The sequence below is a fragment of the Schistocerca serialis genome, chromosome 7 (assembly GCF_023864345.2).
Source record: "Schistocerca serialis cubense isolate TAMUIC-IGC-003099 chromosome 7, iqSchSeri2.2, whole genome shotgun sequence".
Classification (NCBI taxonomy): domain Eukaryota; kingdom Metazoa; phylum Arthropoda; class Insecta; order Orthoptera; family Acrididae; genus Schistocerca; species Schistocerca serialis.
The window spans coordinates 214,622,528-214,637,512 of NC_064644.1; the positions used below are offsets into that span (position 1 = coordinate 214,622,528).

Sequence of the window (14,985 nt, forward strand, 5' to 3'; positions counted from 1 at the left end):
TATGTCTCATTGGAAGTTAAGTGTGGACACTCAAAACATGTTCATAAAAATAAAGAAATATTTTACAGATGACTGGCTGTAACTACCTTTTTTGTATTTCATATAAACACTCTTTGTAGTCATTTAGGGATGAGAAAGCTGTTTGCAGTGTGCGCGTGAGAAGAAGAGCTTTTTCAGAAGACAGTTATTAGTTTGAAGTCTAAAATGGGCCACAAATGTTCAGGTAGATTGTATATACATTTGAAGGATAGGGGATACAGGACACAGAACTCTGTTGTTCATAGGTGTAAGAAAAGAAAGTGCACACAGTGTCCCCTGTTTCTTTACATTCCAAATAAATCTATGCCATTCACAGTTAGAAGGGTTAGTTTTACCAAATGAAAATGTATGCCTTTTTCAGTTGAAGTTTTTTCATTTATCACTGCATCTTAATGTCATAAGTTACCTCTTATATGATAAGTTTATGGCTATGATATTTTCATATATGAATCTTGGGGGTACAGGTTCCACAAAAGTGGTAAGTTAGGAAATTTTGATTTAACGATACCACCTTAGTACTGTTATCTTTAGAAATGCTTATTTCTAGTACACTGAAATTCATTCCAACTTTGTTGTGTTATTCTGCATTTAATATTTATATTTGTATATTTTTGCAGTGGAAAACCAGGTGTTGACAGTATTTGCTCTGAGTATGCGATATGAACCCGCTGACATAGAACATGCTGTTGATGATGGCTTGCTGCCTTTGCTGACAAAGCTGTGTGTTCCAAAACCTGGAGATGCAGCAACTCTTAGCACAGCTGCAACAAATTTGCTGCATATTCTTTCTATGTCCAGTGGGTAAGAATTCAGTCACCTCTTTCATCTCATCAAGTAGGCTAATCTTTCTAGGTCCATTGGCTAAATAATTTCAACAAGTAATTTTAGGACATGGGCATATATTATTCAGCTACTGCGGGGACTACTCAGGAGGACGTCGTTATCAGGAGAAAGAAAACTGGCGATCTACGGGTCGGAGCGTGGAATGTCAGATCCCTTAATCGGGCAGGTAGGTTAGAAAATTTAAAAAGGGAAATGGATAGGTCAAAGTTAGATATAGTGGGAATTAGTGAAGTTTGGTGGCGGGAGGAACAAGACTTTTGGTCAGGTGAATACAGGGTTATAAATACAAAATCAAATAGGGGTAATGCAGGAGTTGGTTTAATAATGAATAAAAAAATAGGAGTGTGGGTAAGCTACTACAAACAGCATAGTGAACACCTTATTGTGGCCAAGATAGACACGAAGCCCACACCTACTACAGTAGTACAAGTTTATATGCAAACTAGCTCTGCCAATGACGAAGAAATTGAAGAAATGTTTGATGAAATAAAAGAAATTATTCAGATAGTGAAGGGAGACGAAAATTTAATAGTCGTGGGTGACTGGAATTCGGTAGTAGGAAAAGGGAGAGATGGAAATGTAGTAGGTGAATATGGATTGGGGTAAGAAATGAAAGAGGAAGCCGCCTGGTAGAATTTTGCACAGAGCACAACTTAATCAAAGCTAACACTTGGTTCAAGAATCATAAAAGAAGGTGGTATACATGGAAGAAGCCTGGAGATACTGACAGGTTTCAGATAGATTACATAATGGTAAGACAGAGATTTAGGAACCAGGTTTTAAATTGTAAGACATTTCCAGGGACAGATGTGGACTCTGACCACAATCTATTGGTTATGAACTGTAGATTTTTCTCCATCTCCATCATAAACTTTTTTTCTTGAGCATCTTAACTCGCTTCATCCCAACATCAAGTTAACGATGGAGAAAAACGACGAACTTCGATTCCTGGACGTGTTGGTACGGAGAAAAGAAGATGGCACATTAGGTCACGCAGTGTACCGTAAACCAATGCACACGGACTTATACTTACAGGCCACCAGCTGTCACCATCCTTCACAACGAAGTGGCGTACTGAGGACATTGGTCCACAGAGCACGAGACATATCAGACTGAGACAACTTATCCAATGAGCTACTCCATCTGCGTACCATTTTCCAACAAAATGGATACTCCAAACGGGAGATTCGCCGTGCCTTACAACCAAAGCGGGTTACCCAACATGAGGAAGTGGAAGAAGGTGAAGAACAAAGAGGAATGGTCATCTTGCCATACATCGGCGGTGTCTCTTCAAAAATAGGAAGATTATTGAAGAGGCATAAAGTTAAATGTGTTTTTTGTCTGCCGGCAAAACTCAGAGCTCTCTTGGGCTCATCTGAGGACAGTCTTGGCCTAAGAAGACCCGGTGTGTACGAGATTCCTTGTAGCTGCGGCATGTCGTACATCGGACAAACTTGTCGCACTGTAGAACAGAGATGCACTGAACGCCGAAGCTACACTCGTCTGGAGCAACCAGAAAAGTCTGCAGTGGCCGACCATTGTCTCAGTACAGGCCATTCTATGAATTAGCAACATACAAAAATTCTCACATCGACAAATTCGTACTGGGACAGTGTTATTAAGGAAGCAGTGGAAATACGTAGCTCGACGAATCTTGTAAACAGAGATACGGGCTTTCAGCTTAGTACAGCATGGGATCCAGCACTGGCCATATTGAAGTCGCTTCGAGCAGACAGGAATACTATTGGTCATAAGACGGACGACGATTCGCCAGCAACATAAACATTCTGTTGACAACGTGGACGCACAGTTTTGCTTGCGGCTTCTGACAGAGGTCGCTGGGACGGCCGATGGCAGTGCAGAACAGCGGCGGCAGCCTCCGCGCGTGTGCCGAAGTATTTGGTTCTTCATCCTGTAGGTGGCGTTACTGTCCTTCCAGCTATCTGTTGATATCGTCGCTATTGGCCATGGAATTTGGCGCCTCCACGCATGTGCACTTCCTGCCTGAAACTGGCATAAATAGGGGGCCCTGGTCCTGCCTTAGCAGTGTGTTCGTCGCACCTGAAGATGTCGGCCAGTTGTGCTGACGAAATATTGTGGAGATTTCACTATGACATCAGACGTCTTGCCCGAGAACCATATATACAAAATAACTGATGGTGGTCGAAGTAGAGAGGATATAAAATGTAGACTGGCAATGGCAAGGAAAGCGTTTCTGAAGAAGAGAAATTTGTTAACATCGAGTATAAATTTAAGTGTCAGGAAGTCATTCCTGAAAGTATTTGTATGGGGTGTAGCCATGTATGGAATTGAAACATGGACAATAAATAGTTTAGACAAGAAGAGAATAGAAGCTTTCGAAATGTGGTGCTACAGAAGAATGCTGAAGATTAGATGGGTTGATCACATAACTAGTGAGGAGGTATTGAATAGGATTGGGGAGAAGAGAAGTTTGTGGCGCAACTTGACTAGAAGAAGGGATCGGTTGGTAGGACATGTTTTGAGGCATCAAGGGATCACCAATTTAGTATTGGAGGGCAGCGTGGAGGGTAAAAATCGTAGAGGGAGACCAAGAGATGAATACACCAAGCAGATTCAGAAGGATGTAGGTTGCAGTAGGTACTGGGAGATGAAGAAGCTTGCACAGGATAGAGTAGCACAGAGAGCTGCATCAAACCAGTCTCAGGACTGAAGACTACAACAATAACAACAACAACAACAACAACTGCACTAAATGTTTACTTCTCAATTGACAGTTCATGTACACAATAGTAACATCTGTGTACAACCTGTCCACTTTGTGAATTGCATTCTCTGAAGAAGATGATCTGTTTATGTTGTTCATTCATCATTTATTAATTTCAGGATATTAAGAAAATATAAGAGAGGATCAGAAAGCAAGGCACAATAGTTTTTTTTCTCCCCTGGTATTGCAGCTAAAATGTTGAAATTTCATGATGATATAGTTTGAAGTTTGTGCTGTTGAGGATATTTTGTTTTTATGTGCACTTCTATTGATAGAAGCCTGAACTACAAAAGAAACATTCTGTTTGTATTATTGTCATCAACTTGTGAAGAGCAGTGAAGTGTAGTTCGATATTTTTAGGCCAAAGGACAGTACCTGACTGAAATTGACAGGGACATGCTTGGCATGTATGGGGATGGCCTTTTGGACTGTGGCAGTGTCTCCAAGTGGTATAAATTGTGGAACCTTTGTGATTTTCCATGCTCCAGGCAACCAGTAACAGCTGCAACCCTGCCGAAAGTTAGAGCCATCGAGGCAGCAATTTTGAATGACAGGTGTGTGCAATAGCAAACCTTATCACAGCAGAGCAATGTTTCCTATGGTGCAGTATATAATATTGCTCATGACACATTGAAATTTCATAATGTTGGTGCTTGCCGGATGCCTAAGAACCTGACAAACAGCCATAAGGGCAAGAGAATGATGACAAGCTTGGACCACTTAATGCACCATGCTGGAAAAGGACATGACTTTTTGAAATGAATCATCACTGGTGATGAGTTGTGGGGTTATCACTTCACGCCCGAAACCAAGCGGGCTCTGTGCCGTGGTAACAAACTGCTTATGAAAAAAGTTCAAAGTGACTCGATCTGCTAGGAAAGAGCTTGTGACATTGTTCTGGAATATACATAGTGTGTTACTGGTGGACTTTGCTGAACACAGGACATGTGAATCCTACAGCTTACATTAAAACTTTGGTTAAGTTGTGTCATGCCCTTTATAACAAACGCCACAACATTAATGCTGACCTTGTCAAACTTCTTCATGACAGTGCTCGCCCCCATATTGCTTCTCCTGTTAATTAGAAAATTGCCAAATTTGGGTGGGAGGTGCTCTAGCATCCACCATACAGTCCAGACAATGCACCATTGGACTTTCATCTGTTTAGTTCTTTGAAGAAATTCCTGGCCGGTCAACACTTTGCAACATATGCAGAAGTGAAATCAGCAGTCCGCACACGGCCATACTACAACCGAACAGACTCCTATGAACAGGACATATTGAAACTGGTATCACAAAGGGAGAGATGTGTTGAGAAAATTGGTAACTATGTAGAAAAGTAGGTAAAAGATGTAAATTAATTTGTGATTTTTTTTATTTTGTTACTTATAAAATTTTTCTGTAATAAAATTATTGTGCATTACTTTCCAATCTTTCTTCATATTAGAATAATTTGAGTGACATTCTGCACTCTTTCTTTGTTAACATTTAAATGTTACTGCGTCAGGAAAGAAACAAAATGGCAACATATTGTGTGTTCAATATTACCATTATATTCTTTTACAGTGGTTTTGGTTTACAAGTATTTTGTAATAAAAGGTATATGACAGACAAATGTATATTTCTTTATGTACAGAATTCCTATGTTTGGTGAATAGACGTGCAACTGTACATATGGTAGTCATCACATTTAAATACAGAGATGCAAACTTTTTTGAATGTGAATGACAACTGCTTTAAAAAGAAATGATAATACCAGGTGTATTTGCAGATGCCCCAAAGTTCATTCAGTGTGCATGATATAAGTGTGTGTGTGTGTGTGTGTGTGTTTTGTGCATGGTTTTGTTATCATCTTATGTTGTTATAAACAAGATGTCTTCCCAAAGAGCCATGAAGCTGTGAATTGAACGCCTGGCACACCTAATGGTAGGGCCTACAATGTAGGAAAAGATAGGTTACTTCTTGCCATAAAGATGACATGTTAAGCTACAGATTGGTGCAATTAAAAGATACTTACACATAAGCTTTTGTCCACAGCCTTCGCCAGAGAAAGAAACAGACACACAAGCAAGCACACCTCATGCACACTTGACCACCAACTCAGGCAGCTCAGACCAGAATGCCAATTAAGGTAGCACATTAGAGCAAGACGAAATGTTTGTGTCATAAAACAAATACTTCAGTATTGGTTATTAATTCATAGCCAAATTCCTCTTCTCGCTTTCTCACAGATAATTACTTGACAGTCGGTTATAAACAATTGCTTTAATCTGAATCCTTTGCAGTCTCTTATATCTATATAAAGCTTTACAAATAAAATTAAAGAAAGAGATTAACATTGGCATTCTGGTCTGAGCTGTTGGAATTCACGGTCACGTGTGTGTGAGGTGTGCATAAATGGTGAGTGTTTCTCTTCTTTTTTCTGACAGAGGCTATGAGTGAAAGGTCACATGTAAATGTCTTTTAATTGTGCCTGTCTACAACTTAATGTTTCATCTTTACAGTAAGAAGCAATGTATTTTTTCCTACATTGTTGATATTCCAACCTGAAATTTCCATTGTTTAATGATAATATCCTGTTACTAAAGTAGATTTTTAATAGTTAAGCTGGCACATTAGAGCAAGACAAAATGTTTGTGTCAGAAAATTAATATTCCAGCATTGGTTACTAATTCCTAGCCAAATTTCTCTTCTCACTTTCCCACAGATCATTACTTGACAGTCAATTACAGGCATTTACTTTAATTTGAATCCTTTACAGTCTCTTATATCTGTGTAAAGTTTTACAAATAAAATCAGAGAAAGAGATTAACATAAAAGCAAAGTAGTCAATGGAAAAAGGTCCAATTAAAATGTTTGGCATTTTGGTAGAGATTGCTGGGAAGAGTGATAAATATTTTCTACTTTTTCTCTCACATAGAGTCCACGCCTGGTCCCTTCGTCCAGAAACACTTTCTGCTGTTGTGGATGCCTTGCATGGACAACTGACGACTTTGCTGCAGGCATGTGACGATGATGGTGCAGGGAATGGTATGGGAGCAGCAGTGGAACGAGCTCTTGGTGACTTCCTTGTGCTTGCAAGACACATTTGTGGCACATTGCCATTACGTAGCCTCCTAGCTGCTCCCCGCTGGATATCATCTTTGTTGGAAGCAGCAGGTGGTCAGCGGTGTATGGGTCAGCTTCGTCCGCGCCTTCTTGCACTTGCTTTACTTGAAGCTGTTCTTCCTACCCAGGATGCTCATATACATGGGTCAGAATACAAAGAGCAGGTAACAGTGTGTTTGTTTCAACATTATAAATAATGTTAGTTCTTTTCCTTCTGATGCTTGAGGTTGTAGAGTGATCAGTATGTGTCCTTTGTTGTTCGTTATTAAATTTTTTATTGATTATGAGGTAATGTGAAAGAAAGGAGAAGTAGCAGGGCGATGTATTGCTTAATCTGGTTATGAAAGATCTGCAGTAGAGCTAAAATATTCAGCAATGTGGTGTAGAGGTAAACCACTAAGCTCATGTACAAGAGAAACTAGATTTTAATGTCAGGTTATTAAAGTATCCCACTATCGCCATTCAAGTATTAGGCTTTAGGCAAGTTCTGAGTGGCAGACTGCTGCCGACCAGACAATGCAAGTAGCCATGTGTGGTGGGGGTAAGTGATCAGCAAATTTCCAGTCCTTCCAGCAGCCGTTTTTGCCAATAGATGAATCCTGATGATGCCACTGCTTGCTTATTCAAGAATTCTTCATTTGGCTTGACAAGGCTGAGTGGATTCCGATCTATATCATCCTACCTCAGAAAAAGTCTGGAGAGGTGCCAGGAATCAAACGTGGATTGTTGTACACCAAAAGTGACAATGCTAACCATTCAGTTATGGAGGCGATCTGTTAAAGAATATCATGTCAGTTCTGGGCCCTTTGTTCTTGCCAAGACTCAGGTTGTGCTCTGCATATAATAGAAAAATATGAAGCATATGTTATTCAAGCACAAAATTGTTCTTGTAAGTTGTTATTTTTATACAGGAATGTAGTAGATGATCGTTGGAAAAATTTACATTCTTTCTTTGAAATTGCAATAATACAGAATTTCTGGCCAAAACAAACCTTCAGGAGGTAAAATTCTAAACACATGTGATAGCTACTGTCATACTCTGTGGAACTGTTAGTTCCTTCCTGAAGAAGGAATAAGGGATAGTTGTGTAGATGTGGTGATGCAGTGATGAAGGCGGAGGTGTCGAAGAGATTAGGAAGTCAAAGACAGTACTTTGGTAAGCACTGTACCAGCTTCAGTCCAAAGATGATAGATCCACAGAGTGAGAAGTAAAGACAAATTTAAAGGAAGAGTAAAGAGAAATGAAGTGAATAGTGTGAATGAAAATAGGAGGAAAGTGGAAATAGAGATATGACAAAAACTAAAGAGTGATGAAGGATGGAGGGGGGTTTCAAAACTATAAAAGTAAAAAGTAATACAGTAAGTAACTGAGTAAATATGACAAGAAGAATAACAATAAAAAAATAAGAAAGGAGAATTATTGTCTTTTAATGGACATTAAGTGTGAGTATATGTTGGAACAAGGCCCTCTCAAAAGTTCAGGGAAACTAGTATCAATAGTACCAGGTGGAGTCATTCGAATAGCCCATGTGGTGTAGGCTACTTTTCCAAACACATCCCTCTTTCCTTCCTGAAGAACAAACATGAGGTTCCAAAAGCTGGATTACTATTTTCTACTTGAAGTGTTTTTGACAGTAGTACTAGAAATTTGGTCTCCTGGTCTACTAGCTAACTACTCTGGCACCTGGTGATTTTAAAAATTTAATTTCCTATTTGATATATTTAGTGTGACCGTTTTAACAATATGAGAAGGAAGAACTCAAACATCAGTGCAGTGAACAGAGAGAGAGAGAGAGAGAGAGAGAGAGAGAGAGAGAGAGAGAGTGTGTTTAAGAATGTTCTATGTATAATACAGGATGTATCCTGTGCACTCACTTTGCATTCAAACCATCAATGTATAGTTCTCCAGTGATTTCATATAGTGCAAAATAGCTCCAAACATACGAACACACCTTCCTTGCCCATGAGGACACCTAGCCTTAATCTTATTGTGTACTAATATGTGTTATCATTGACTAGTATAGCTTCCCAACGCTTCCATTATTTTGTGGATTGAATGCAACAATGAGTTAGAACCACCATCAGGTTGAAAAGGGATACTTCACACTGTGAAAGGTTCATGTCTTATTAAGTTGCTCATCAGTGTGTATGCACTCTATAATGTTGGTTAAAGCTGCAACACCAGTGAGATTCCATGTAACTGAAATGAGGTTTATGTCATGCTTATGGTACATTAGAAGGCACAAATAGTAAAGATTAAACAGCATAACATGCTATCTGACTTTGAATATTCCATAGGAAGCAAAAACCCCAGATGATGCAGTCACAGTCTTGTACAATTGAGGCAGGATATCAGAATTGGTGTGATGTCTGGGTCTACAAAGCTGAGCTATCAGGATGAACCATTAGCCGACCAGTCATCTTCCAGATATGTTTGATGGACTATATTTCAGATAAATAAGCAGGTCAAAAAAGCAAAGTGTTTTTTATCACACATCTCAAACAACATTTTGTTGGACATTGTCTTGTAGGATTATGGCATGGAGAGATGTGTGAAAGAGGGGCAGCTGCTGAGGATCTAAAACTGATGCAGCAATTACTGTTCACATTGCTCACAACAGAAGTATGGTTGAGTGTGATGTTGCTATTAATTGGGTTTTGTTAGTCATGTACCTTTTACTCACTTATGTTCTAAGTTTAAATATGTAATAAACAGTGGTTGTTGCTCCATTTTCTTGATATATATTGTGTTTCCTTTCCGTCCCTTTTGTTTGTCTTGACTACATTACTTAATTCCATTCTTCCCACAATGCCTTTGCAAGTGATGTTTCATGCTGAACAACTGATCATTGTGGAATTTTTTTCTTTTTGGAGGCCAGATATCTTTGATGTAAAAATTCATCTATATGAACAAATTTTCACTTAATTCCATATTTTCCCAGTGAGTTGATGAATTGTCTGCAATGGTGATTCTAGTATTTAATACTTTTACTTACATTAGAACTTATAATATGAGAAGCCCTGCAGAATTTGTCCAGCAACAGGTTTGCAAGAGACATCTGTAACTGATACAAGTATAATATGACACCTATTTTTGTCATTTTGGTTGTTGTCCTACTAATTAAACTTTCAGCAAAGTGTGTTACTGTTAGTACATCAACTTTGTACAACTATTGTTTGTATGATTACTGATATTCTTTTGTGAATTTATAGAACATTTCATTAATTATATATATTTTTGTTGTATATGCTGAAGTCTGAAGATAGTTGTTTCAGTTAAAATATCAGCCTACAATTCTGTGAATGTTGCAACATGATTTTTATTAGTTATCTCACTGGCTAGTATTATGCCCTGCCATGTTTATGAGATATACTAACATTTATTTCCATGTTTCCACATGATGCCTCTGCATGGTCTAAGTTTGGTACAGCATAAGCCTGTCCAGTGACACAATGGGCATAGTGGGATCTATTTGTACATCATCTCACCAAAATCTTAATCTCTTGGCAGCTATTGCACAGAGACTTCTTTTCAACAAAGTATCACAAAAGTCTGCTATCACCTTATGTTGTATGTTATTTGACAGAGTGCACAAGCTTGTATCCTCTTATTGTCAATGTAAATTTGAAGTAACAGTGTTAATAATAGTTGCTACAGTTAACAACAAAATTTCTATTCAATTGTGCCTATTGTTTTGTATGTTTATTCGCACGAATAAAGAAAATTATGAAGTGTTGATCTCTATGCCTCGTTGCTTTTGCTTGTGTGTCAGGTGGTACGTGAACTGTTCAGTCAGTTATCATCAAACATGTGGAGCTACCCACAGACTGTAGCAGAGCGGCAGGCCTTAGAAAAACAGAGGCAACTTCAAAAGAAATTGTTTCAACTAAAAACTCAAGGTTAGCATAAATTACATAAAAAGTAGTATGTTGTGGTACTTCTGTAAGTAATTTAGTCCACATCCTTAGAGTTTAATCATCAGCATCATCATCACATCATCATCATCATCATGAATATATTAATGTTAGTCCCAGGGAGACTATGTCAATAACAGTATTAATGACTAAAAATGATAAAATTAAATGCATTGATTTTTTAAATTTAATTAAATGTTAAGTTGCATAATTTTGACATAGTGACACTCAAGACGTGTAACTGTTCATGGGGTACATTTAAAGTGTTAAGAAACTATTAAGGGCATTCTTAACTGATTAAGTTAAAAATTTTGATTTTGTTTGAATAGAATTAAGAAAACTAACAGACTATGTAGGGCAGTAGCAATAGAAAAACCTTAGTAACCTTTCAAAGGAACATCAGTGTACAAGATAGAATGCATGTGTGTTTTGTACTTAAGCTTTACATATTCAAAAATTAAAGATAAGTTTTGCAATTTGCCTTGCTTTATAATTGAAGTAAATAATTTCTTGATATGTTATGTGAATAGCAAAAGTGAGATGTAGATACAGTGACACAAGTTGATCTGAAGGTCTTTGAAAATTATTTAGGTGCTAACAGTTTGATGTGATAATTAACATGTTATGACAAATTTCTCTGCAGAGAAATTTAAGGATTTAGGGAATAAAGTTTTCTTGCAAAAGAGAGAGCTGATGAGTATTTGTCCTTGTTAATTGGTTAAATGTAGACTGAAAGTAGAAGTGAACCGTTGGCAGCACAGAATTCCACTTCAAGAAAGTGCAGTAATATTTGCATAATTCTAAATAAATTTTCTCTGGAAAAGTTGGTGAGCTACTGGAGGAATTGAATGACCTAGTTCGACCATGAATGTATAAAATGATTTCAGTCAGAAAGAAAGAACTGACTGTTCTGATATTCTTGGAAAGTTACATGGCCATACTATGGGGTACTGTGCAAGATATTTGAAGCATATAGAAATGAAAATTAAAGTTTATTAAGAATAAGGGTATCTTCTTAGATCAGCAGTTGAGTGTGTGTTGAAGAGTGAATATTAAATTCATGTGTGACAGTGCTGCATTGGTTAGTATGCAAATATGCTGATGGGAAAACAAAATCACAACACCACAAAACTAATTAATGTAGAGTAATGAAACTTTGGAAACACATTTGTCTAGGGTAAACATTTAAGTGATTACCATATTTTAGATGTAATTTTGTTTAAACATCTGTGTGATAATAACAGCTTCCTGGAATTCTTAAAATAAAATTATGTAGGATCTTTATCTCCTTCCATTTTGTCACATTTTGAACTTAACAATCATATGTATGATTTGTGGTATTTTACAGGAAATTCGTGGCAAGAAGCTGATCCAAGTGATGGGAACATTCCTGTTGAAGAAGTTGGATTTGATCCTGAGAAATGCTTTTGTTGTACTGTTGAAGGCAGACAGACTTTAGTTCATGCACCTGGTGGAAGAGGTTATGGTTTAGGAGACACTGCTATAACATCAGGTAACACTGAGCTCTTTTTGACGAATTTTGTTTTATGGACATTAGACCATGGTCCTGCCCAATGTTTTGTCTTCCAATGCTGAAGACAACATCACAGGCTATAATGACTCAAAAAGCAGTTGCAATCTCAAACAAGCTAAAATTATGTTAATTATTTGATGTCAACAATAAAGTTTTACATATTCTTATTACTATTTGACTTACATGAGTATTTGATTTGTAGGATGAGTACAATAAAAAGGAAAATTACTGAAAAATGAATATAATTGAATAGCACTATTGCAGTGCTGTGAAGCAAGACACTGAGAAGATAAAAGGACAAAATTCACGGGATAACGATATGTACATGTACAAATGGCAGTAGTACTGCATACGCAAGGTACGAAAGGGCATATCATTGGCATAGCTGACATTTGTACTCACGTAAAAAGGTTTTCAATGTGATTAAGGCTGCAAGACGGGAATTAACAGACTATGAACACGGAATGATAGTTTGAGCTAGATGCACGGAATACTCAAATTTGGAAATCATTAGGGAATTCAATATTCTGAGATCCACAGTGTCAAGAGTGTGCTGAGAATATTGCAGTTCAGGCATTACCTCTCACCACCGATAACACATTGGTTAACGGCCTTCTTGTAACGACCTAGAGCAGCAGTGTTTGTGTGTAGTTGTCAGTGCTAACAGAAAAACAACTCTGTGTGAAATAACTCTGGAAATCATGTGGGACACATGATGAACAGATCTGTTAGGCTTATGGTGAAATGTGGAGTTAATGGGCTATGGCGGCAGAAGCCTGATGCGAGTGCCGTTGTTAACAGCGTAACATCACCTGCAGTGACTCTCCTGGGCTTGTGACATCAGTTAGGTCATAGACAACTGGAAAAATGTGGCCAGGTCAGATGAGTCCCAGTTTCAGTTGGTAAGAACTGATGCTAGAGCTCAAGTGTGGCGCAGACCCCACAAAACCGTGGACCCAAGTTGTCAACAAGGCACTGTGCAAGACGGTGGTGGCTCCATAATGGTGTGGGCTATGTTCATGTGGAATGGACTGGGTCCCCTAGTCCAGCTGAACCGATCACTGACTGGAAACAGTTATGTTTGGCTACTTGGAGACCATTTGCAGCCATTTGTGGACTTCATATTCCTAAATACCGATGGAATTGTAGACGGGCCACAATTATTCATGATTGGTTTGAAGAACATTCTGGACAGTTTGAGCAAATGATATGGCCACCCAGATCGTCCAACATGAATCCTGTGAAACATTTATGAGACATAATTGAGAGCTCAGTTCATGCTCAACATGCCACACTGGCAACACTTCCGCAGTTGTGGATGGCATTAGAGGCAGCATGGCTCAGTATTCCTGCAGGGGACTTCTAACAACTTGTTGAGTCCATGCCATGCTGAGTTGCTGTAGTGGACTGGAAAAAAAATAGTGCTGACATGATATTAAGAGGTACCACACAGCTTTTTTCACCTCCCCCCCCCCCCACATCAGTCTTGTGACCATTGAAGTCATTCCCTCATGTTTTAACAGATGTCCTATCATCCTGTCCCTTCTCCTTATCAGATTCTGCACAGAACTTCCTCATTCCTTACCTTATCAGTCCACCTAATTTTCAACATTCGGCTGTAGCACCACATTTCAAATGCTTTGATTCTCTTCTGTTCTGGTTTTCCCACAGCCCATGTTTCACTACCATATAATGCTGTACTCGAGACATTCATTCTCAGAAATTTCTTCCTCAAATTAAGGCCTATGTTTGATACTAGTAGACTTCTCTTGGCCAGGAATGCAATTTTTGCCAGTACTAGTCTGCTTTTGATGGCCTCCTTGCTCTGTCCATCATTGGTTGTTTTGCTGCCTAGGTAGTAGAATTCCTTAATTTCATCTACTTCGTAACCACTAATCTTGATGTTAAGTTCTCGTTGTTCTTGTTTCTGCTACTTCTCATTACTTTTGTCTTTCTTCGATTTACTCTCAATCCATATTCTCTACTCATTAGGTTGTTCATTCCATTCAGCAGATCATGTAATTCTTCTTTACTTTCACTGAGGACAGTAACGTCATGAGTGAATCGTATCATCTTGAATTTTAATTCCATGCTTGAACCTTTCTTATTTCCAAAATTGCTTCTTCGATGTACAGATTGAACAGTAGGGGCGACAGACTACATCCTTGTCTTACACCCTTTTTAATCCCAGCACTTCGTACTTGGTTGTCCACTCTTATTATTCCCTCTTGATGCATATACATATTGTATATTACCCATATCTCCCTATAGATTACCCCTATTTTTGTCAGAATTTTGAACATCTTGTGCCATTTTACATCATTGAATGCTTTTTTCAGGTCGACAAATCCTATGAATGTGTCTTGATTTTTCTTTAGTCTTGCTTCCATTATCAACTGTAATGCAGAATTGCCTCTCTCATGCCTTTACCTTTTCTAAAGCCAAACTGATGCTCACTAGCACACTCTCAACTTTCTGTTCCATTCTACTGTTCCATTCTTCTGTGTGTTATTATTGTCAGCAATTTTGATGCATGAGCTGATTGTGCAATAATTCTCCCACTTGTCAGCTCTTGCAGTCTTCGTAATTGCATGAATGATACTTTTCGAAAAGTCAGATGGTATGTCGCCAGACTCATACATTCTACACACCAACATGAATAATTATTTAGATGCCACTTCCCCAAATGGTGTTAGAAAATCTGATGGAATGTTATCTATCCCTTGTACCTTATTTGATCTTAAGTCCTCCAAAGCTTTCTTAAATTCTGATTCTATTACTGGATCTCCTATCTCCTCTA

General features: G+C 38.3%; 1 protein-coding gene across 1 annotated transcript in view; it reads left to right on the plus strand.

Annotated features, from left to right (window-relative positions):
- LOC126413339 (probable E3 ubiquitin-protein ligase HERC1) overlaps positions 1-14,985 on the plus strand; it is a 722,413-nt gene that overhangs the window by 269,655 nt on the left and 437,773 nt on the right. The window contains exons 24-27 of the mRNA XM_050083249.1: positions 657-840; positions 6,549-6,900; positions 10,510-10,636; positions 12,000-12,164. Of these exons, the coding sequence (XP_049939206.1) occupies positions 657-840; positions 6,549-6,900; positions 10,510-10,636; positions 12,000-12,164 (828 nt within the window). The remainder of the gene's footprint in view (positions 1-656; positions 841-6,548; positions 6,901-10,509; positions 10,637-11,999; positions 12,165-14,985) is intronic.